At 38.7% G+C, this 25,358-nt stretch overlaps 1 protein-coding gene across 5 annotated transcripts in view; it reads right to left on the reverse strand.

The window, feature by feature from the left end:
- Positions 1-25,358, reverse strand: part of CC2D2A (coiled-coil and C2 domain containing 2A) — a 144,341-nt gene that overhangs the window by 30,210 nt on the left and 88,773 nt on the right. For all 5 annotated transcript variants that reach the window (XM_020806583.3, XM_073001050.2, XM_073001051.2 and 2 more), the window contains 8 exons: positions 22,598-22,690; positions 21,481-21,572; positions 10,481-10,648; positions 8,081-8,186; positions 4,932-5,041; positions 4,435-4,531; positions 479-580; positions 156-332 (listed from right to left, as the gene is read on the reverse strand). In XM_020806583.3, the coding sequence (XP_020662242.2) occupies positions 156-332; positions 479-580; positions 4,435-4,531; positions 4,932-5,041; positions 8,081-8,186; positions 10,481-10,648; positions 21,481-21,572; positions 22,598-22,690 (945 nt within the window). The remainder of the gene's footprint in view (positions 1-155; positions 333-478; positions 581-4,434; positions 4,532-4,931; positions 5,042-8,080; positions 8,187-10,480; positions 10,649-21,480; positions 21,573-22,597; positions 22,691-25,358) is intronic.

The raw sequence follows: 25,358 nt of genomic DNA on the forward strand, positions 1-25,358 counted from the left end.
AAATATATTTGCATCTGCTCAGAAGTCAAAATAACATGTCCAAGAAGTCTGTCTGTCTATTCTGATGTTTACCTTTCAGTATTTGGTAAACGGCAACTGTTAAGTAGAAAGTGATTTTAGAATCTTGACTAAAAATAAAGATTGATGTGATTTACCTTTTCCCGAATGGATTCTCCAGGAATAAGCTGTGGTTCAATAGTAATAAAGAGTGACAGAAATGAGCCTTCACTCAGATTTCGAATGGAATCATATCCTCTTTCAGTTCCCACACTTCTTCCCTTACTATACCCAAGAAGAACAGGAGGAATGTCTATCCTGAATGTACCATCAATCTAAAGTAAAAAAAACAGAACTGTGATCATCAATATGCAGCTGAGCACCAACAGCCAACAGTAAATATTTTCTTTTCTGTTCATTTTTTAAAAGCCTTATTTTAATATAATTGTTTTCTGGATAAGCCTCCAGAATGTGTACTTACTCTTCCTTGAAAATATACTGTTGTAAAGGGAATCTGAATAGATCCAAGCCAGTGTTTTTCAACACGAGTGTGGACTCCACCACTTTCTCTTTCACGATCATCCTTAAAAAAACCAATTCACAAAGATCTTGCTAAAAATTCACAGCAGAAAAGATATTCTTGAATTCCATCTCTCTCTCTTTTTTAAAAGATGACTACTCTCCATTATTATTCTATCTAGGTTGGGAAAAAGGAATGTTATTTTTTCTGACCAAAAAAAAACAAACAAAAAAAAACAATGCAAGCTGATACAGTACTATGATCTTAGAGATGCTAGTATTTACAACAAAAACAAAGGAAATGAGCATGCAGAGTTTAATGAGCAACATGAGCAGCACTATTGTTGTCAACTTTCTTCACACTTCCATTTTCATCGTGCTGCATAGATAAAATATCTGCATACAGGATAAGTGGGAAACAGAGAAAATCTTTCCCTAGTGGCACTCAAATAATGGGAATCTCTTCTGAGACAGGTCCTTTGTTACCTCTTTTTTAGATGCCAAGCTAGGTCCATCCATTTCTATTTTGCTTTTAGCAGTATCTCAATGCTTTAACAGCCTAGAAAGAATCCTGTGCACCTCTTTTTATCTGTCGTATTATCTGATGTTTGTATGTCTGGTATTTTAACACTATTTCATTCTATTTCATATTCTGTTATTCTTATAATCTGCCTTGAGACTATTTCAAAATGTAAGATGGGATACAGATCTCATAAAAACAACAACAAAAGTGGACAAAGGAGTAATTATGCTCAGGGGAGCAACTGAAATCAGGTCTTTGGTACATGCTTCTCCTCACCTCAGCACTATAAAGTGATTTTAAAGTTTGATGAAAAAGTAAGCAAAATATTTCCCTCTCCTCAGAACTGAGAGTAGGTGTTAGAAACCTCCTGCCCAAAGCTCAATCATATAAAGCAAATTCAAATCTGATGTGTCTATAAGATCAGATCACTAGGATAGTTACCCATGGATTTGGTATGTATCTCTTTAGTACAATTGTATCCTGAATCAAGTGTTTAATGAAGATACTTCAAATGTACACCCTGGAATGCAGATGTATTGCTAAGTTCTAAGACATTGTTACTTTGTCACTGGTCGGTTCCTGTGAACATGCTGAAAAAGTGCTGAAGGTCGCTGCATGCAACAACCAGAGACAGCAAAGGAAGGTGACAGAAATTGCTTCCCCCTAAACTATCTCACTTTGTTGCTGTCCTTTTCAGCAGCTGCCTTGGCACCCATTATTTTAAAATAGCTATAGTTAAGAATAGTTATCCTATGGACAAACACTGGCTCTATGGCTTGGAAACGGGGATTGGCAACACCCCCTAGAGTTGAACACAACTGGACAATTGTCAAGGGAACCTTTACCTATCTCCTCTAAAGCCACAAGGGCTTTTACACTAGCTAGACTTAATGTATTACATTTTAAGTTTCTGGAGGGAAGGTTTTGAGGTTTGCCTCCATTGGACTATCTCTGCCCTTGTAATAATGACAAAGTTGAAACAGTTGGGCATGTTCTTTTATATTGTACTTGGTATTGGGATTTACGTATAGAGCTTTTACTTCCTATTATTTGTAAATCTCCTGGGAGATCAAAGGAGTATTATATACAGTTGCTACTCTCTGACAATACCCCTTATATTGCAAGACAAATGGCCAAATTCTGTGCTGCAGCAATAGTTAGGTATAAGTCCCCCTATACCTTTAGTCCAGTTGTGTCTGACTCTAGGGTGCGGTGCTCATCCCCATTTCCAAGCTGTAGAGCCAATGTTTGTCCAAAGACAGTTTCCGTGGTCAAGTAGCCAGTGCAACGAGACACGGAATGCCGATACCTTCCCACCAAGGTGGTACCTATTTATCTACTCGCATTTTTACATGCTTTTGAATAGCTTGGTTGGCGGGAGCTGGGACAAGCAATGGGAGCTTACGCTGTTGCGTGGATTCAATCTTACGACTGCTGGTCTTCTGACCTTGCAGCACAGAGGCTTCGCCGGTTTAACCTGCAGTGCCACCATGTCCCTAAAGCACCACGTCCCTAAAAAGTTAGTCATTCAGCAATAGTTAATCATTACTATTAGTTTGGGTTGTGATATAAGATGCTTTTATAACATGACACTGGCCAAGGTTTCACTTATTTTAAAGATATAGTCAACTTAATTCATTATGATGTTATTAATTTGAAAGAAGGGGTTGATTTATCATGTTTTTTAATGGAAAAAATATAATTCTGCTTAGTTTTATGAAATTGCAATTGTATGCATTTATTTTATATTATTCTCGTCTTGCTGGTCCTTGACCATAATAAAGCTATCCTATCCATACATACTGCACTGATATTTAAAGAAACAAACAAACAAACAAACAAAACCCTACAATTATGTTCTTTTCACATATTTTAATATCAAGTTCATGTTTTACCTATACCACCCTAGAAGGGATTTGCATTGGACAAGTAAACTTCTGAAAGCAATCCTGGATATTTTAATAGGGCTTCTAAGAATTCCCTGTTGGAATTATACAATGCCAGGAGTGGGGAAAAATCACCAGGATTGGGGTAACCCCTCATAACTAGAAAACAGAGCTGGCCAATTTTCATTTATTGTTAAAAAGTATATTATCTCTAGAAATATAAATGTAATTTGAAAACAGCACAATTTTCTAATGGTATCCTAGACTGAGTGTTGGACTGAACATTTGGGGAAAACTAAAATATTAATCTAAATAATTTATACCAAAGCGTAGACAACTTCATAAAACTGAGGCCTTAGTTTAAGAACTGTTGGATTCTATTTACTATTTTTTTAAAAAAGTATATTAATATATTGTCTCATAATTTAGAATTAGAATTTAAAATCCTTATTCCATAATAAGATTTTTGAGGTGTAAGACAGGTTTAGATATCTAGCTGCGAAGCCAGAGGTTGGGAGTTCAGTTCCTCACTGTGCCTTCTGCAAGTAGAACCAGTCTGTGTGGCCATGGGCAAGCTGCATAATCCCAGGATGCTCCCAGAAGAAGGGAATGTGTCACATACAGCACCGATGGTACCTGTCTGTCATGGGTTTGGAGGGAAAGTTCCATCCTATGGGGAGTGGAAGGCGGGACATCAGGGGGGAGGAGCTGTACTGTATATATATTGGGGGGAAGTCCATCGTAGGGAAGCTGACGTGGAGAAGTGGAGTTGGAGTCTGTGGGTCAGACTGGGTACAACTGTTCGTCAGACAGTACATACCTGATAGGTTCGGGTTTCTATCTAGGTAGCCAGAACTGATAGGTTCAGGGTCTGTGCGTTACCTTAAAGTGTTCCGTGAGAACCAATCTGTTGTATGTGTATGATTGGGACTATACCAAGTTCCAGTATCCTATTTACCTGATCCTTTTATTTACCCTGTTTGCTTTTTTCAATAAACCTTGTTCTTTTGTTTATTAAAATCCATTCCTGGTCTGGGTGACTTGGTAGAGCGAATGGTTGGTGGCAGCCTAACTACAGGGTGGGATACTCCAGTAGGTCTGGGGTTGCTACAGAATGGTATACCTCTTCTGTGCATTCTCTACCTGGAAAACCATGAAAAGGGTTGTCATAAATCAGAATTGACCTGACTGGAAATTATTTATTATCAGCACATTCTAACTGAAAACTACCACCACACAGGGCTTTTCTGAACAAACCAAATTTTAAGAATATGTTATTTTTAATAACTGGCTTTAAAAAACACACACCACTGACTGCTATCCACTCCACCCTCTTTACCATTTTAGCTCAGCTCTCATCAGAGTTTAATGAGTACTGGACTGCAGCCAACAAACCTTATCTTTTGGGGTTCTTTTATAGCAGCTATGTATGTTTCCCATGATTTGCCTCTCTGTACTTTTACCTACAAGTGTACAAAATGAACATAATATTTCAGATGTATTGCTCACCTCTAAGACATTATATAATACTTCATCAAATATGTTAATGAAGATCCCATCCTTCACTGACTGCAGGCTGGAGGTACTGTAATCATCATCAGGAGCTCTATATTTTGTGAGGTTTTTTAAAAAAGATGAGAGAACACAAAACAGATTTTTTTTAGAACAAGGATGGTGATTTCCAGAGGTTTGGATAATGCACATGCCCATCCCAGATTTTCAAGGACTGCAACCACTCCTGTGTCCATTGCCACTAATTTAATTTTAGTTTATTTTTTTAAAACCAGAAGATGGTCCTTTGATTCATCCTAGTAAAAATTTGGGTGCTGCAGAGTCCAAAATTGTCCCCACCTCCTACCAAGAGTGGATTTTTCAGGCAATTTTTAAAAAAAGTTGTTTTGAGTGCATAGGGGAACTAGGGTTGCTGAGGGGAGCACTTTGACACCAAAAGCTACAAGCTGCATTTTGTACACACCCACCCCCAAATGTAAAAGATGCACTGTCACCTAAATGGAAGTTCCAACTCTTCATTCCAGTTTGGGTTTGGCCCTTCAGCAGTGGTTGTCCTACAAACCATTCGCTGAAAAGAAACTTCTACAAAAGGCCGGACTAAAACCTAACAGAAAACAGAAAAAGGGGACACATTTTTCCAAATCTTACAGCAGGATATTTAACATTCTGTTGAAATATAACTTCCATTGATCTCTAGGTCATGGTGCATCTCAAGGTTCTACATAATATTTGAATTACAGGCAGAGTCAAAAATCAATGTGATTCTCATCCAAGGAAACACTCATCCAAAGAAGCAAACTCTAAGAGTATAGCTTCTCCTTCAAACCTGACACACACACAAACCAATAGTAGTCTGCATTTGAAGAAATTGAAAATGATCCCAAGTGCAAGGATGTATCACTGGAGACCAAGATGAAAATAATTTGCAATATGATATTATCAGATATATAATACCATATTTCACATCTGTACTATATACAGATGTGAAAGCTGGACAATGCTGAAAACTAAGAGGGGAAAAATCAATTCATTTGAAATTTATTGGAAGAGAGTTTTAGGAATATTGCTGGAAAAACAAAGTGAGTGCTAGGTCATATGGATCCCCAGGGTGGTGTAGTGGATAGAGTGACAGACGAGGAATCTGGAGAACAGGATTCAAATCCCCGCTCAGCCATGGAAACTGACTGGAGGAGTGGAACTAGTAAAGCCACTCCTTAAATATCTCACTTATCTTGAAAACCCTGGTAGTGTTACTGTAAGTCAGTTCCAACTTAACAACACATGATGTCATATTAAGCCTAAACTTTCTCTAAAATAAAAAATAAACAGAGGCTATTGTACTTTGGGCACATCATAAGAATGCAAGCCTAACTTGAAAAGATGATAAAGTTGGGAAAAGCAGCAGGGAAACAGAGAACCAAATGTGAGATTGGCTGATAATAAAAAAACATATTTCAGTCTCATTAATTCATAGAATCACTATTAGTCAGAAGTGACTTGATAGCACAAAACATTTTATTTCATTTCTACACCGTTATTCTCTCATAATAGATGTAATGCAGTTAGAAACCAGTGTTGCTAAAATCAAACACTACTCAACTTAAAAACTAATTAAATCAGTATTAAACACAACTGAAATTAAAAGGTTCAAATCCAATTTAAGAATTCCCACTGATAGCTAAAACCTGCTATTAATTCACTGAGTCAGCAGTACTTATCATTTCTGTTAGGATAATTTACTTTTGCACATACACTTTTAATACATGATAATGTAATGCTCTTTAGTTTGTTTTATTTGTACATTTGGATATTGGTCTCTGACTGTATTAAAGACTTGACTTGAAATTAAAACACTTTAGAAACATTTCATTTAAAATGGCAGTGACAATTTACAAAACTGCAAATTAAAGAAAATGTCTCTTATGATGATTCCCAAAGGGGATGACAGAGAACCAGATGGCTGGACAGTGTCATCAAAGCTACCAACATGACTTTGACCAAATTCCAGGACGCAGTGGAAGACAGGAGGGCCTGGCGTGCTCTGGTCCATAAGGTCATGAAGAATCACACATGACTTAATGACTAAACAACATGGGCGATATTGGAATTTTTAGCCAGACCTGGGAGGAGCGCAAAGTCCACCTAGAGGTCATGCTACAGAAGTTGCATGAGGCTGGTTTAACAGTGAAAGCAATCAAATAACAACTTGGAAGTTCAGAATTGAAATATTTAGGCCATTTAGTCGGGGGAGGTGTGATCAAAACCCTGAGATAAAAGCCATTAACAATTGGCCCACTCCAATGTCTAAAAAGAGAATCAGAGCATTTTTCAGGTTAGCTGGCTACTATCATAGCTTTGTGCCAAATTTCAGTGAGTTGGCTGCCCCATTATCAAACTTAACCCAAAAAAAGCAAGCTGAAAACATCAAATCGATGTCAGAATGCCAGGTAGCCTTCAATCATCTGAAGAGGGCACTGACTTCAGGACCTGTCCTTATTGCACCGGACTTCAACTGTGAGTTCATCATCTACACGGATGTGTCAAATGTAGGACTGGGAGCTGTGTTGAGCCAAGCCGATGACAGTGGAAATGTGCACCCAGTGATGTACATCAGCAAGAAGCTTCAGTCGGGTGAGAAACACTTGTCCACAATAGCAAAAGAGTGTCTAGCTATCATATGGACACTGCAGAAGCTGAACGATATGTAGCTTGTGCTCTTTGATTTGTGAAACAACCAATGGACAGGTGGGGACATGACAGATGGCTACAAGAAGGATGACCAAGGAGGAGACTGTGGGCTTTGAACAGTGCTGCAATGTCGCTCTCATCACTCTTACCGAAGGACTGATCAACTATTGGGGAAGAGTTTGGTTGCTGTGTCTGAGTATGGTGTGCATGTGAATTGTGAAAAGGGCCTCTTTGCTATCCTTATCTTATGTTTTAAATGAATGAGAGCAATAGATGTTACATGAATAGTGTTTGAACTAAAAAATTGGTGTTGAGAAATTGTAAGGCAAGAGGAGAAGGGGACGACGGGGTGACAGGGTTGGACAGTGTCATTGAAGCTACCAACATGAACCTGACACAATTCTGGGAGGCAGTGGAAGATAGGAGGGCTCGGCGTGCTCTGGTCCATGGGGTCACGAAGAGTCAGACACGACTAAACGACGATGAGAAGTACTCATGGTGAGTTGGGTCAGATAGCCAAAGTATGTATGACAGCCTGAAGGTCCAACTGAGGGATTCAACTGAGGGCTCTTTTTGCCACAAGTAGCATCGTTTTGGTTTAGTCGTTTAGTCGTGTCCGACTCTTCGTGACCCCATGGACCAGAGCACGCCAGTAGCATACTTATTCATTAAGAGACAGCCCACAGATCAGTAAGAGGGGAATGACTAGAAGCCATGAAGGGAGGAGGGGCCTGCTAAGGAAAAATAATCCCCTCTCTAACAAGAAAAAACCCTCTTTGTTTTTAACAGGAAAAGCAGTACAGTACTCTCTTTTCTATATCCAAGGAAAAAAGTGAAAAGCCTTGCATTTTGTACTATTTTAAAATGAAATAATGCTTCTTTTTCTTTACATTTCAATGGCAGTTCTAAGATGATGATGACAGTGACAGAAAGAAGTTACACTATCACAACTTACCTGGTTCAAAGCCCATTCTATACTGTGTGTTGGGCTCTGAAGGGTTGCAGAAGCAGCAAACATCTCATTGAAGGACCAAGATGATCTAGATGGTTGCTGGAGTTTGCTTGATAGGAATATATGCAAAAATATCAATAAGTATCTTAAAATAACTAGGGGAAGGAAACTAAGGAAACTGAAGAAAGGAAGATTTTAAAACAAAGTGTGCTGCTTATATACCGCCGCATAGTGCTTCAAGCACTCTCTGGGCGGTTTACAAGTCAATTACGCAGGCTACACGTTGCCCCCCCCCCCCAGCAAGCTGGGTACTCATTTTACCGACCTAGGAAAGGATAGAAGGCTGAGTTAACCTTGAGCCGGCCACCTGGGATTGAACCCCAGGTCGTGAGCACAGTTTTGGCTACAGTACAGCGGTTTAACCACTGCGCCATGAGGCTCAGAGTTTCCAAAAACCTTGGCTGAAAGCTTGTTTGTAGAACAAGCCCAAGCATAACGTTTTGTTCCTTCCTCTCTACTAAACAAGGTGACACTGCCACAATTTGAGGAAGAGGGTTGTGCATGCAAATGCTACAAGCTAACATGTGTGCACATTCCTTGAGAATCACTGCTGTGTTTTTTTTAACCAGGCAACAACGAACAGGAAGCTATGCTTGGGTTTACACTATAAACAGGATTTCACCCACTGAAATCTTTGTTAGAAAGTACCATGGAAGATAAACTTTTGTTGCTATAATTTTTAAAAAGGCTTCGTTTCACAAAATTAAATAGCATATGGAGCAGATGAAATATAGAACTATTTAAAATAAAATTGATTATAAAGTTGTAATAAATCTCCCCCCACCTCCCAAAAAGTCTTCAACCCGAGGAAATAGGCAAGCTTATTTACAAATAAATGGATAAGTCTATATATGTATTTATGAAATACATAAATACATAGTGTGATGGAGTTGAAGCAGTGTGGGATATTTAGTCAGAGAAATACGGGATGGAGTTGGGACAGTTTCTGTGTCAGGATGATTTGAGAGAAATTGGAATGTGTTTTTCTAAGTGCTATGAGAGTGTTTTTCTGAAACTGGTACAGTGTGGTTCGAGATAAAGTTGGTTGGACAAAGAGGCCTGTGAAAGACTCATCATTCCAAGCTAATTGGAGAAGAGATAAACCTGGGTCTTCATGGGAACTGGGGGTGGAGGAAAGTGTTACAGCCCCTTGGGGCTCATTGGTTAACAGCCATGGAGTGTCAAGAAGAAGAGAGGAGTTAGAGAATGTAGAAAATGGACGATGGGTTATGTGGGAGAGGTTCGATTCTATGATGATGGGAGAGAAAAAACTTGATGTGATGTTTGAGTATGTGGCTTGAGGGAGAAAGAATATAAGTGAAGAAAAAGATGGAGGTGGGGCTAGCCTACTTTAGTCCAGCTTAGTAGTGTTTATTATTTTAATGGGGATTAGTGATTTTATTTAACTGTAATGATCTTTGAATATGTTCTTTATGCTAAAGCTTGATCAATATAAACTGATTCTATGAAACTCTATTTTTTAAATAAAAATTAATTATAAAAATTCATAGAAAAGGACTGGTCTCTTGAACAGCAGGGTCTGGATAAATCCAGTGCATGCAGAGGGCCACAAACTAGCTATCTTTAAGAGTCCTACCTAACTGAGCTGTTGTGAATTCTAAGGAATCACAAAGCTCATGTGTCTGTACTGGGTAAAAGTAAAATGTTCTTTTTAAGGTCAGACTTGTTCAAGGGGCTTAGCCTATGCACTGCTGAGGTCTTGGGACTTGCCTCAGTGCAAAGGTGGTAGGTAAGTGGCCTGTCGAACTCTCTGACCGAGTGCTAAGTGTTCCTTAGGGAGGCTTGGGCATCACACGTAGGTCTGTGTATTATATTATGTATTTATACATAATCAATACATAAATACATTAATAAATTAAATAATTTTCAATACCTTCTTTTCCACTGAGTCCATATTATGTATACATTTTGAATATTTTTGCACTGAAGTGTTTCATTTCAAATACTTGCAGTTATTTAAAAAGACATTTGAGATTATTTCTACAGCATATAAAAACATTATGGCATACTGCTCAGAGCCAAATTAGTGCAGGCCAAGAATGTACCCTGATGCAAAAATGGTCACTGATGCACATGCACATTCATCTCAGCTATATATGCACAACGGATTGCTATACACAGATGTCCTTTATCAGCATCGGCCATGTGCTGCTAATTTACCTCCAAGCAGTTTCACTGTTAAATATTAAAATGGGCTCTCAACTGGTGCAAAATATCTGCTTTCTATTTTTGTTGTGGACTAAATTAAATAATTTGTCACTGATGATCATTTCACAATCATTTAATACATAATGAATGAAAATGTGAATGAAACTTTCTTACCTCCCTGTAGGCTTTCTAATGGGGATGTCATAAGCTCTAACGATGTTCACGAAGAGTTTTACATCACCATCTGACAGATTCTGCACAGTTACTTTTTTCCTTTCCTTTCGTCTTGGTTTTAAGGGTCGTTTTGTTTCTGCCAGTTTGAAAAGGCTTAGCCCCAAAATGCTGATTATAAGAAAAGCAGAATTATAGATATTTTCAAATATGGACTTTAATCATTATTATAACAAAATGTGAAAAACATTCCATTAAAGTTTAAACATGCGAGGAAATATATATGGGAAGTATAAAACAGCTAATATTGTTTAATACAATAGGTAGCTACACTATAATTGTAGAAACATGCCTGTTTAGATTTGTGCAATACCAAAACAACCACTTACAGTGAAACAGAAATTATTATGTGTAGCAACATACCCTGGACCCTCAGAACTGAACAGAACGCAAAGCAGAACAAAAAGGAAAAAAAGAGAATAAAACAGTTACACAATATAAACAGTAATGTTACCAAGTAAATAAAAATCAAGCCAAAAAGGATGTGTGTATGCAACAAGCAAAGTTAATAGAAAACACTCCAGAAATAATACATCAAATTACATTTCTCCTCACATGAGTGGAACTTAGTTTTTCTCTGTGGGTGACTGAAGCAGCTGTAATATGCTGGTTACTTTCCAAGCCTCTCAGAAATAATACTGAAGCCAACATTCAAGTTTAAAGTTGAAGGTAGAACATAAACTAGAAAACCAGTGAGAATTACAGCAAAAGCTCCATGGATGTGGTAAAAATCTATGGCACACACTTATCTGATAGTATGAAAATAAACATGAGAGCTCATTTGAGAGCACTTTTGCATTAAAATGTACACATAGGTCAGAGCCTGACTGCTTATGTATACCAGTGTAAGTGCAGCAATGTAAATCACAGAAGTGAATTGCTGTTAAAGAATCAGTGATAGTTTTCCTCATTGTGCATCAGTCATGTGACTCGGTACAGAAGGAGGAATACAAGTGGTGACTTCTTAACTAGCTGCAACTGGCAGCTGTGATTTATGACACTATTCTTTTTTTCACTCTTAATTTTTTATTCTTTTCAAAGGGGATAGGATTATGGGGAACAGAATTTAGGGTAGGGGGGTAAGTATGGATAGAGATAGGGTAAAAATCCAGAGAGTGAAATAGTACATTTACATAAATTTGTACAATTATACTACAAAGAGACATAAAAAGAAAAACTGAAGATTTTCCCAGTATTACTATAGTTACTAATGTATCTATTTAATTTATGACACTATCTTATGCCCGTATGTGTAAGCAATCAAATTCTGCCCACAAAGTCCAACACTAAAGAACTATGTTGATACATAGTTGAAGAGTACATAGGTAGAACTCTTGAGCAGCAGCAGCTAAAGAAGGCACTGGAGGTTAAAGTAGAGAAGAATGCTGAAGAGAGAATAAACATAGTGGAGGAAGCACTATGGGAAAGGGTCACATTTAGAAGCAAAAGGAGAAGACATTCTTCACCAATGGAACTGCAAAGCCATTTTCTGATTCTTGGAATCTGACAGACAACATACAAAAGAAGAAATACAGAAGACTCGATAGGAGAACATAAGAAAAAGTGAAACCCAGTCAAGCAGAGTAACTGAATGCACACCCTACAACAAGGGCAGATGTAGAAAGAGACCCCCTACTGCATGGGATTGAAACCAAAATATGTTGCCAAGTTCTACAGATCCACCAGGTATGCTGTCTCTCTAGAGGATGGATCAGGGATATGACAGAAGGCTCATAAATCCCACAGATGCAGATCCCTTTCCTCTCATCCAAGTGGGAACTGTGCAAAGGGCAGAGCCAAGGGAAACAATGAATAAATCACATCAGACTTTGAAGCTCTGGGGAAAAACTCAAAGGATTGGGGGGGGGCAGATAGTCTTTTTGTCCATCTTATCAGTACTTGGAAGAGGAATAGAAAGGGGAAGGAAAATATTCCAGGTGAACAACTGGCTACAAAAGTAGCACCAACATAAGAGATTTGGATTTGGCACCACAGGTTTCACTTCCTGGAAGGTGGATTGCTTGCAAGTGATGGGTTTTGCAGGGGAGGGAAGAATGTGTTTGGCTACAGCATGAAGAACTTCATCAAGAAGTCTTTAAACTGAATTGGAAGGGGGAGGAAGATGCAAGCACAGAGTTAAGGGTAGATGAAGCCTTACACACAATAAGAGGACACAATGAGAGGAATGGACCAAGCAGCTCCAATGAGGTCCACTAATAATCTTCATAAAAATGTACAAAGGAAAACAGGCCACAATTCACACAATCTCACACAGTATAGATGAATGCCATGAGTATGGGAAGCAAGAACAGGAAATATGTATTCAGGAGAGTAAATATGACTCAATAGGGATAACTGAAACTTGGTGGGATGACTCCCATGACTGAAATTCAAGCAACTGAAGGATATAAATAGTTCAGAAAGAATAGAAAGGGAGGCTGATATGCACTATATGTCATAAATATACAGCTTGGTTTTCCCATACAGAGTGTTTGGATTAATATCACTGGAGTGAAAAATAAAAGGAACATGATAGAATCAAAAAAACCACAGATAATGGAGTCAGAAAGAGTCTATAAGGCAATTTTCCAACCCCTGATCAATGCAAGAATCCAAATCAAAGTATATCTGATAAATAATTGTCTAATAATCTCGATATTTGGCGGAACGCTTCCTCCCACCAAGGTCTACCCGGATCACCCGCACGAGTCAGGAGGTGAGGCTGAGGAGCCTGATGCCGAGAGAGGCCCGGAAGGAGAAGACACGAAACCGGGCCTACTCGGCGGTGGCTCCTCGCCTTTGGAACAATCTCCCTCCGGAGATTCGTGCGGCCCCCATGCTGGGCACCTTTAAAACCCAACTAAAAACATGGTTATTTATCCAGGCCTTCCCTCCAGCCAATTCTTGATTTCTTTCTTACTTTTCCTTCTTTATTTCACTGCTGTTGCTGTTTGATTATTATGTATTTGTCTATGTTTTTATTATCTGATTTTATATTGGAAGCGGCCTAGAGTGGTCCGGTGGGCCAGATAGGCGGGGTATAAATCAAATAAATAAATAAATAAATTCTTTGAACGTGTCAGGATACGAGTTTTGTAATACTTATTTCCCAGGATTTGCAGATGTTCATTGTGCCTGGAGACTGTTCATGTGAAAATGAGCCAAGGGTGTTTCTCAGGACTGATAACCAAAACATTTTTGCTAGTGGTGTACCGTTGTACTGTGATGATCTGAAGGAGAGTGGGATTTGTAGTCAGAAAAAATGGAGACTGTTAGGTTCAAAGTGACATGATTTTAAGGCATAGGAATATGTTAGGACGTGAGACTGCAGATTCACTGACTGCCTGGTACAGAGAAAACTGTGATAACAAGACAAGGATGAAGAAGCTCAGCGAAACCCAAACATGCATACCGTCTTAATTGGCAGGGAGAGAACACACCTGGATTTCATGAGAATTCTGGATGGAGAGTCGTGTTAAAGCTCTTTGAAGTTAATTGATTTACAGCTATTGAGTGTCAAAAGTAGGATGTCTTAGAGATGTAATAAAGGATGGATGATGGAATGTGTTTAAAGTATCTGTATCCATGGAATTGAGTATCAAATGGATTGTGTTATGGGACAGAATACTTACAGAATGTAGCAAGGAAAATCGGTTTGTCTTTTTAAAACCAGAAGAAGGAGGGGGAATAGCCCACCTTAAAAGCTACAATGATTATTTAGCTTAGTTTTTAGTGTTTCATATTTTAATAAGAAATAGCAGCTTTATTTAACCATTGTAATCTTTTGGATATGTTTACGCTAATGGTTTTGCAAACAACTGTTTCGAGGATGGATTGGAGACTTAGCCATGGTACCTCAGAATAGTCAGCAATTAAGTATCAAAGCTGCTAGTCAGTATTTTATTGTTTTATGGGAAAGGCTTACAGAAGCTTACTTAATACCTAGATGCTTTGCATTTAACAAGTACAATTGTGTCTTTTTATATTTTCTTTGTTTTACAACTTTTTACTCTTTTTAAATAAATATTCTATATTTTACCCCAGTGTGATTCTTGGGGCAAGGGTGAGAGTGCCTAAACAAAGTGCCTTCACCACAAGGGCTTTATTTGCTATTTTTGGTTATTTGGGTGTCCTGCCTGATAAGGCTGGTGTGCACAGCTAATAGTTTTAAGCTCATCGTCATCCATGCCATGAGGGAGCAGGCCAGGTAGTTGGGGCTCATCAACCTTGGGAGGCAGCCCATCTAGGAGAAGGAAACTCTAACTTCAAATCCCAGTGAGGCTCCGCCATCGTCATCCATGCCATGGGGGAGCAAGCTGGGTAGTTGGGGCTTGTCAGCCCTGGAAGGCAGCCCATCTAGGAGAAGGAAAACTCTCAATTCAAACCTCCACTGCCTTGTGGCTATATCCACTGATGGAAAAAGCTTCAGGAGTCAACCTGAAGGCAAAATCCAGAGCCGGAGTCCCGGAGGCAGTTTGTGTCATTCTGGCAACTCCTGCGACGTCGCTGGAACCAGTTGTATTGGCTCTTGCCTTTCCATTGGACTATTTCAGTGATGTGGAGAGGGGGGATTTGCTGCTTGGATAACAGCCTATCCTCCATATTATTTTACCCAGGCTTTGTGCCCTGGAGAAGACACTTCAGCTTCACATACAGTGTTGAAACACTAGACACTGTTCTAAGTCCTCCATACAGAGCACATTAGCATAGTCTCTTGAGACTGAAGGATGCCTATGTAAGTCAGTAATTGGAAATCTAGGGTCAGAAGCTTGTCCACAGTTGCCCACACATGGACCTACCCGCACTCACCTAGTCTAGGTTGCAAAGGTTGTGGATGCTGGGAATTACAGTTGGCTCCTTCCCCTAGTGGAATGACTTATCTAAGGAGATGCGTTCCTGAGAGAATGTTTCCAGCACTGGAGTGCTCACCACCTCCTGAAGTAACTGATTCCATTCTCATACTGCCTTAAGGAAGCTTTTCCTGATATTCAGCCTAAATCTGAAATCAGAAATTCAAAACTCTGCAATGAATTCTGCCAAACATGGCCCTTCTGTGAAATTCCTGACTTGTTTGGCTGATAATTTCCCCTACAAAAAGCGGAGAAGAAACTAGAGAAGTAACTATTCTGGACTCCATTCTAACTAATAGAGATGACTTGGTAGATGAAGTGGCAATAATGGGAGCTGGGGGGGATTATACCATGTTATACTAGCATTCTTGATTTCAAAGGAAGCAACAGTGGAGTGTAGATGCACATGTACACTGCATTTTAAGAAAACCAGTTTTGATAAACTCAGGACAATGATAAGTAAGAACCTAGTAAGTAAGTAAATAAACAGGAGTTCTTAAGAAGAAAAGGAGTCCAAGATGGGTGGGAACTTCTTAAAGGCACAAATACTAATAATTCCAACAAGAAAAAAAAAAGAAGCAATGGAGACCAATGTGACTTCACAAAAAGCTCAGAGAGGACCTGGAAACACAAAAGGACACTTACAGGAACTGGAAGAAAGGCCAGACTTCAAAGAAATACAAACAAGGAGCAAAGAAGCATAGAGATAGTGTTAGGAAGGAAAAAGCTGAGAATGAGAAAGGGATAACAAAAGATTCTAAAAGCAACAGAAAATCATTATTCAGTTACAGGCATAGCAAAACACAGAGAAAAGAAATAGTAGATTGGCTATTCATTGGGAATGGAAAAATAGTAACAGATAACAAAGGAAGGCCAGAAGTGGTCAATTCTTACTTCAGCTCTGTTTTTCCCTGAACGACAATCTATGATATGCCAGGCTAGCACTCCCTGTAAGTTTCTGTCTCGTTATGCAGGAGCCTCACTCCATGTGTATGGGGGTGGGCAGGGCTTCATTTGAAATGGGAAGTAAACAAACCAGCACCTGGCTGCATGTGTGCAACCCCAAAGGAATCCTGGGCAAGTGGGTGTGCTTAGAGATAACATTGCTCCAGGCAAATGTGAAGTACAAAGGGAGGGAACATGTTTGCATCTTGAGGTTGATAATTAAATGGTCAAGGAATACCTTACTTCTTTAAACGAGTTCAGGTCTCTAAGACCAGGTGAACTGCATCCAAGAACACTGAAGTAACTGGCTGAAGAACTCTCAGAATCTCTGTCTATTATATTCCTGAAATGATGGAGAAATGCCAGATGATTGGAGGAGGGCTAAGGTTGCCCCTATCTTCAGAAAGGGGGAAAGAGAGGAACCTGGGAACTGCAAACAAATCAACCTGACATCAATCCCAGGGAAAATTCTAGAGCAAATTATAAACCAATCACTTGGCAAGCACATTGGAAAGAATGCAGTAATAACCAGACACCAACATGGATTAGTCAAGGATGAATCCTGCCAGACTAATCTTATCTCATTTTTTGATCAGGGTAACCTCACTGCAAGTTGGTTGGAATGCTGTAGATGTGATTGTGGCAGAATCCCCACATCATGCCTGTCCATCATGGGGAGCTGAAGGGCAGGAGCCTATGAGAGAACAGGGGGAGGTGGAACCAAAAGGACAGTTAGACAGTTGGTTAGAGAGGAGAGTTGGAGAAAAGAGGTTTGGAGATAGGGAATTGAAGAGAGAGTTAGGAGACTGAATTGAGAAAGTTAAGATGGAATGCTAGAAAGAATAGGAAAGAGTTCAAAAGTATAGAGAATAAATAGTCAAAGAATATTGTAACAGTGAATAAATACACATATAAACCAATGTGAAAGCAAATGATATTTAATGAATGATCATAAACATCCATGATTTTCTCCTGTGATTTGCATAACATCTATAATATCAATAAATCTGTTGTATTGGCAGCACATGTCTAAGATCTATCTATTTGGTATTGAGTGAATAATACCTGGTGGCAGCGTGAAATAAGGAAATGCATCCAGTGGATGGACTTGGGTTTAGGGAACATGAACCAAGGACACAGGGTGGACTCGACAGTGATATATCTTTAATTCAGCAAAGTTTTTTTACGAAGTAATCCATGATATTCTGATTAGCAAATTAACTAGGGGTGGGGTGGATAGAACAGCTGCCAGGTAGATCCATAGTTAGTTACAAAATTCTACTCAGAGAGTACTTAGCAGTGGCTCCTTCTCATATTGGGAGGACATAAGAAGTGTGGTCCTGGGCCCAGTGCTCTTCAACATTTTTATTAATGACGTGGATGAGGGGGTATAGAAAATGCTAATTGAATTTATAGATGACACAAATGGGCTGGAATATCTAATACACTGGAAGGCAGAACTAAAATTTCAAAAGAACTTGATAGGTTTGAGAATAAGGCTGAAAACAACAGAATGAAATTTAATAAGGATAGGTGCAATATTCTACACCCAGGAAAAAGAAACGAAGTGCAGTTACAAAATGCTTGATTCAGTAATAATGCAAGTGAGATGGATCTTGAAATTATTGTAGATCATAAGCTAAATATAAGCCAACAGTGTGATGCAGCAGCAAAGAAGGGGAATTCTCCAAATCCCAAGAAATACTGGTTCTCTGCCATTTGGCACTTGTTAGGCCACACATTGAGTGGCCTAACCAGTGCCAAATGGCAGAGAACCATTGATGTATGGTGTCCAGAATTTAACCATGTTCAGTTCTGGACACCATACATTAAGAAAGATGCCAACAAACTGGAACAAGTTCAGAGCAGGGCAGCAAGGATGATCAGGTGGCTGGAAACCAAGCATTATGAGGAAAGACTAAAAGAACTGGGTATATTCAGCCTTGAGAAAAGAAGATTGAGGGGAAACATGATAGCACTCTTCAAATACTTGACAGATTATCATACAGAGGAGGGGCAAAATCTGTCTTTGATCTTCTCAAGAGTAGAAAACATGTCGTAATGGGCTCAAGTTATAGGAAGGCAGATTTCGGTTGAACATCAGGAAAAACTTCCTAATAGTTGTAGTACTTCAATGCTCCAATGCTGACAGCACTGAACAGAAAGTTAGATAACCATCTGTCAGATAAAGTATACAGTACTGTAGTTTGATTTGGATTTCTGCATTGATCAAGGGTTGAACCCAATGGCTATATAGGCACCTTCCATCTCTTTTATTCTATTATTCTATACAAGCAAAGAAACTTTCAAAATATCTAGCATAAAGAGTAGCTGAAAGATAGCTGAATCTTTTAGAAAAACTGGGCTAAATAATTCAAGCTAAACCTTTTTCTTCATTCAGTGGTTTAAAATTTCAACATCTGCTACCACTGCAACATTCCATCTGTGCACGGTTACTGCCTACTAGTAATAGAGAGGAAGAACAACAATGTCTCCTACTATTGCAGGTTGCACTTGACTTTGACAAATTTTCTTGCTCACTCAAACTGATCCCACCATCAGGCCTCTTTGTGCTAGCTCAGTAACAGCAATACTGGGGATGAGGTGGAGAAGGAATGCAAACTGCAGATCCTAGAGCCATGTTACAAATTAGAATTGCACTAGAAACATGCAGTGTGATGAAGAGGAGACATGAAACTTGGAACTTGGTTGGAGCAGCCTGGTTGGGAAGAACAGAGTAAAACAACTCTTTATCCTGAAAAAAATGTGTTCTTGGTTTGCTTTTCCCCTCCTACGGGAAGTCTGATATCTTCACAGCATCACTGGTTTCATGGTTTCCTGGGCTGATAGCAAGAGGCCCTCTGAATCATCACGGAAGGTCTGACAGAGGAACCCTGCAGGAAAGCTATTGTTTATGCATTCAATAATAAATCTGGGTGTCATAGTGAGAAATAACTGTAAGAAAGAGAGAGTATGCATTAAAGAGGGAAACAGGATGAAGATGCCATATCAAAAGTAAGTTGTGTCATGATCAATGGGACTTGTTCCCAGGGAAGAATCAACATGAAGAATCACATGACTACAATTTTTTAAAGGAAGAAAAAGAACCTTACTGGGAAAGACGCACATTTGAACTCTGCTTCAAACAGCAAAAAGTCTCAGACACACAAAAATGATAGCATGAATGGAACAGGACCCTATGCCACCATTTGTTACTCTGTAAAATATGATGAAAAAATGATGATTCACCATCATCATCATTACCGCCACACTTACACTACTGCCTTTTCCTGGCACCTTTAAGCATCTGTTTAAGAACTTTCAGATTTTAAGTATGTTATGGAAACCATATTGATAAATGTTTCTTAAAAAACAACATTCAGTTTTACAGGTCTTGTAGCTCTTGTTATTTTGAAATGTCCAGCAGATGGAACTTTTAAAACAGAGATTACACAATTTAAAAACTAGAAAGCTATGTTCAAGGGATGCATCCAGTTTACATCAATTTTGTTCAAATCACTGAGGGGATACAGCTTCCCCTAAGGGCACAAATTGGCCCATGATCCATTCTTAAGTCACCCATCCTATCCTCTTCCCCATCTTGTTCATTTAAACAGTGTTAAAGATAGATATCCTTGCTAACAGTTTCCCTCTTTCTACTAGATGGAAAGTGCCTAGCTTTTTTTTACTGCTGCCTTCCCATCCCATTTCTCTTTATTTCAAACAACATACCGTGTTTCCCCGAAAATGAGACAGGGTTTTATATTAATTTATATTATATTAATTTTTGCTCCAAAAACGCATTAGGGCTTATTTTGGGGGTGTTTTTTTCATGTACAACAATCTATGTTTATTCAAATACAGTCATGTCATCTTCTGGTTGCTGCACAATGGTGAAGGGTGGGCTTTCACTTAACTAGGGCTTATTTTGGGGGTAGGGCTTATATTACGAGCATCCTGAAAAATCATACTATGGCTTATTTTCAGATAAGATCTTATTTTGGGGAAACAGGGTATATCTATCAACTTGCAATTACTGCTTCTCTTTTTTTCAGAAAACGTAAAAAACTTCACTATTCAAAAGATCTTTTAATTGTGATTGCATTAGAATTTATAAAGGACAGAGGATTCATAGAGGACTATATTATTTTAAGTACATGGAAATTAACTGTATAGCAATTAAACATTACTTGTTCATACTTATGCCTGAAGTTGATACAGAAATCCTGATCCTTTAAATCAATTACTGGCCCAAATCCTGTTTTGCAGCTCTGCCTGCTCAACCAAAATGACATTATCATCACCAGCAGGCTCCTGCTGATTAAATACTTCCTATCTTGATTACAGGGTGTGGATTGCTTGTACACAATAGATGGAAATCATAAGCACCCTGAAAAAGAAAGTCTACAGATAGCGGCAATCTGTTGTTGATAATGACATCATTCCTCTTGGATTTGGACCAAATAAAATTACCCTGTTTCCCCAAAAATAAGACCTAAGCTGAAAATAAGCCCTAGTATGATTTTTCAGGATGCTTATAATATAAGCCAGAACTGAGTAAAGTATGGCCCGAGGGCAACAAACGGCCCGCGAGCCGCTCCTGTCCGGCCTGCAGACAGTTTTGAACATCAAAACCATTTATAGCTTTTTGTCTAAAGTTGATCAGTTGCTTATCTTTAACATATCACAAAAAACCTCTTTAGTATTTGTGAAAATTAACAAGTTTAAAATAAAAAACAAATAACATCACTGTTTCATTTTATTTTTAAGTAAAGTTGGTTCTGCCCCCAAACACAGTTCTGTGGCCCCCCTACAGAAATTACTTGCCCATCCCTGATATAAGCCCTATCCCCAAAATAAGTCCAAGTTAAGTAAAACCCCACCCTCCACCATTCTGCAGCAACAAGAATAAGACATGACTATATTTGAATAAATGTAGATTGTTGTACATGAAAAAATAAAACAGCCTCTGAAAATAAGCCGTAATGCATTTTTGGAGAAAAAATGAATATAAGACCCCTGTGTTTCGGGGAAACACGGTAGATATAAACATAGGTAAACAAAAATGCAAATCAAACACACAAGAAAGTGTCTGCTTTACTTCAGATGTATTATGATTTTGATTTAATTTTATACTGTTTTCCTTACCCAAGAGTAGGGATTTCTTCCTCATTTACTATATCTGGCAGCAGAACATGGTGTTTTGCGATTAAGAATCGGTCAATTACTGATTCCCTAGCCTAAAAAAAGATCACAATCTGAATTTGAAACAATTAAATCCACATACTAACAAGATAACCAAGTGTAGTTACTACTTTTGCTAAATTTTTGTAAATGAAAATTTATTAGAAATACTACTTTTGCTAATGTGGTACTTCTGATAATTTTTCATTTGGTTTTCAACAAGCCAAATAAAGGACTGTAGGCTTTACTGACATAAAAATTAATAGCAAATTTCTTACTTTTCATTAAATGTATTAGTTATACAACCTTTTATAACTCTGTCATATGTCCCCAGTAAAAGGTATGGCAACTTTTAACTAATCTTAAGCACTGTTTCAAAGATTTCCTATATTGCCCATTATATTAAAACTATTAGCCTACGTCTCTCCCAGAGGTTGATCTAGGCAGAGTACATATATAATCTTTTTATCATTTATTCATTACTTACTCATTACTTATTTGACCTTTCCTCAAATAAGCTCAAAGTTGCACAAATAGTTTTTCTCACTCCTCACAACAGACACAGAATGCCCATAGTTACCACAGTGAGTGTCATGGCTGCATGGGTATTTGAAATCTGGATATCTGAGTCCTAGTTCAGCACTATAACCAGTTACACTGCATTAGCTCCACAATCACTTTTAAAACTGAATAACAGAAAATGAAATAATTGAAAAAAACAACATGCCAAATTCACCAAAATAGCACAGGTTTCACACCAAAGCAAATATCTCTTTCAGAAGAATGATTTTCCTGAAGACTCTAATGGGGGAGGAAATAGTTAAATTCTTCCTCCCCATCTGCTCTCATCCCACCTAATGCAACTTGCACTTTAAAAACATTACATAGTATATGCAAAACTGCAGCCAGTTATCTAGTTTGTTCCTTAGTCTACCAGTATTCTAATCACCAGAGCACAGAATGCTGTCCTCTCTGAAGATGCCGGCCACAGAGACTGGCAAAACATTAGGAAGAACAACCTTCAGAACATGGCCAAAGAGCCCGAAAAACTCACAACAACCATTCTAATTTTGTTTCTTACCTTTTGGAGGTATTTTGCAACTACAGTTCTGTGGCCATCCAGGTGATCTTTGGTATCAACTACATCCCTCTCATGTAATCTTTTCTCATAATCCTAGGAGAAGAGTTCAACAATTATGTGCCCTTTACCTGTTGTACTTTACTTGAGCTGCCCTTAAGCAAATAAGTGATATACAGTGGGGTCTCGACTTACGAACTTAACCCATATTGGAAGGTGGTTCGTAGGTCGAAAAGTTCGTAGGTCGAATCTGCATTTCCCATAGGAATGCATTGAAAACCATTTAATCTGTATCTGCTCTTTTCTGTCCATAGAAACTAATGGGAAGCTGCTATTCTGCCTTCTGCCACTAGAGGGGGATATTTTTCCTTTTTTTCCCTTAGGTTCAGGAAACGAGGAGGAAGGCAGGGAACAGTTTGCAAAGCACTTTAGAAATCTTTTTTTTTCAACGAAGCCAATTTTAAATCATGTTTTAAAGCACGTTGTGCTGATTTTTTCAGCACAAAGACACACAGGCAGGCTTTTTAGGTGCTGAGCAAGCCTCCCCAAGCCTCTTCAGAGCCAGCCGATCAGCTGATAGGCGGGGAGAGGAGGGTGCAGGAGCGGGGGAAAAGCACAAAATGGCTGCCAGGCTCCCTTCTGGTGTGGGCTTTTAGCTGTTTCCTGCTCTTTTTCCTGCTCTTTGGAGCTACCAAGGCCTGGTAAGGAACTTTCTTTTATTTATTTTTACATTTCTGACCCTTTTTTCCCCTCCAGAAACCTCTAAGGGGAGGGAGGGGGCACTTTTTTCCTGTTCGTAACTCGAGGGAAGTTCGTATGTTGAGTCCTTATTTCCCCTATAGGGCGTTCGTAAGTTGAATTGTTCGCAAGTAGGGTCGTTCATAAGTTGAGGCCCCACTGTATTAAAACACTATTGATAAATAATATATTTGAATTGTCATCCATCACCCTTTCATTACTCAAAAGAATGGGTGAAGTAATAAGCAGGGCAAAAAGGCAAGTATCTTTTAACTTACAAGGAAAACATGTGAGTTTCAGACAATACTTATGAGAGATGAATTAAGTATGAAAAATGTTTGCTAGAATCGTATTGCTGATTTACACTTGCTTAAGTTAAACTATGCAGGTCTTACGTATATATTATGTTATTACTGTATATAACAAAAATAAACAACAAAAAATAAAACAACAACACTTATTATGTTCCCCTTCCCCAAGACCAATGGAGATACAGTGGACCCTCGACTTACAGACGGCTCGACTTACAGACTTTTCGAGTTACAGACTTCTCTGGCCGCAAAATTTAGTTTTGACTTGCAGCCGGAGAATCGACTTACAGACCAGAAAAAAACCCGAAATGAAACAAAAATAGAATAAAAACTGCCAGTTATGGGATTAATCGTTTTTCAATACATTGTAGGTCAATAGAAATTCGACCTACAGACTTTTTGACTTGCAGCCACCATTCCAATACGGATTAATTCTGTAAGTAGAGGGTCCACTGTAATCTTGTCCTTCCTTTTCTGGAGCCCCATTCCCCTTCCAAAAATACATTGACTATTGCTAAGGTACACGTTCTTTTTCTTATTCTAATTTCACATGTTAATTTATCATTAAGAGCTATATTCCACACTTCTTTATACCATTCATTTAGTTGGAGATTGCACTTAACCTCCCAATTCTTTGCTATTATTAATTTAGCTGCTGTGACTAAATTTATAATCAATCATTTCTATGGTTGTTGTAGGTTTTCCGGGTTATCTGGCCATGTCCTTGAGGTTTTCATTCCTAATGTTTCACCAGTCTCTGTGGCCGGCATCTTCAGAGGACAGGAGTCAGAACTCTGTCTGTGCTCTGGTGCAGTTTTATGGTATAGTTGAGAATTTACAGCTGTGGGATTACCTTTTTTATCCTTTTCAGGAGATTCTTTTTTTATCCTTTTCAGGAGAAAAGAAAAAAAGCTGATCACAGAGCTATACTCAACTATCCAACAAACTGCACCAGAGCACAGAGAGAGTTCTGACTCCTGTCCTCTGAAGATGCTGGCTACAGAAACTGGTGAAAAATTAGGAATAAAAACCTTAAGAACACAGCCAAACAGCCCGGAAAACTCACAATCACCATACCAAGCATAGCTTTTTCAAATTTCTGCTTTTCAAAGTCAATCTGAGCTGCCCAGGAACCTGACTGGTGGAACATCCCGCCCAAATATTTATAATGAGTTATCTGTTCTAATATTCTCCCACCCATTGACCATTTATGAGTCTGAGGTCTTCTGTTGAAAACCATAATTTAGGATCTATTACAAGGTTTATAAGTCTTTCCCATAGTCATCCTCTTGGAATGGAATCAAAAGCAGCTTTGAGATGGATAAAGGCCTCATATAATTGTTCAGAGGATACTATAGTATATTTGTTAATTAGATTAACAAAAAAATGATCTGACATGGAGTGACCCTCCCTGAAACCAGTCTGTTCAGGAGATAGAAGAATATTTTCTATTACCCAGACTTCCAGTTTTAGGAGAAGATGTTGTGCATACAGTTTGCCTATGACATCAAGTAAACTTATAGGTCTATAATTAGCTGGGTCCTTTCACTCTCCTTTCTTAAAAATGGGCACAATTGAGGTCCATTCCTTTGGAATACTACCCTCCATATCTATACTGTATAGGGAAAAAGAGTTTCTAAAATTGGAGTCCATCACTCCAGAAAAGATTTAAGTAAATCAGGAGGGATATAATTTCCCACAACAGGCTATGAAAG

This window comes from Pogona vitticeps, chromosome 5, assembly GCF_051106095.1.
Source record: "Pogona vitticeps strain Pit_001003342236 chromosome 5, PviZW2.1, whole genome shotgun sequence".
In the NCBI taxonomy this organism is placed as follows: domain Eukaryota; kingdom Metazoa; phylum Chordata; class Lepidosauria; order Squamata; family Agamidae; genus Pogona; species Pogona vitticeps.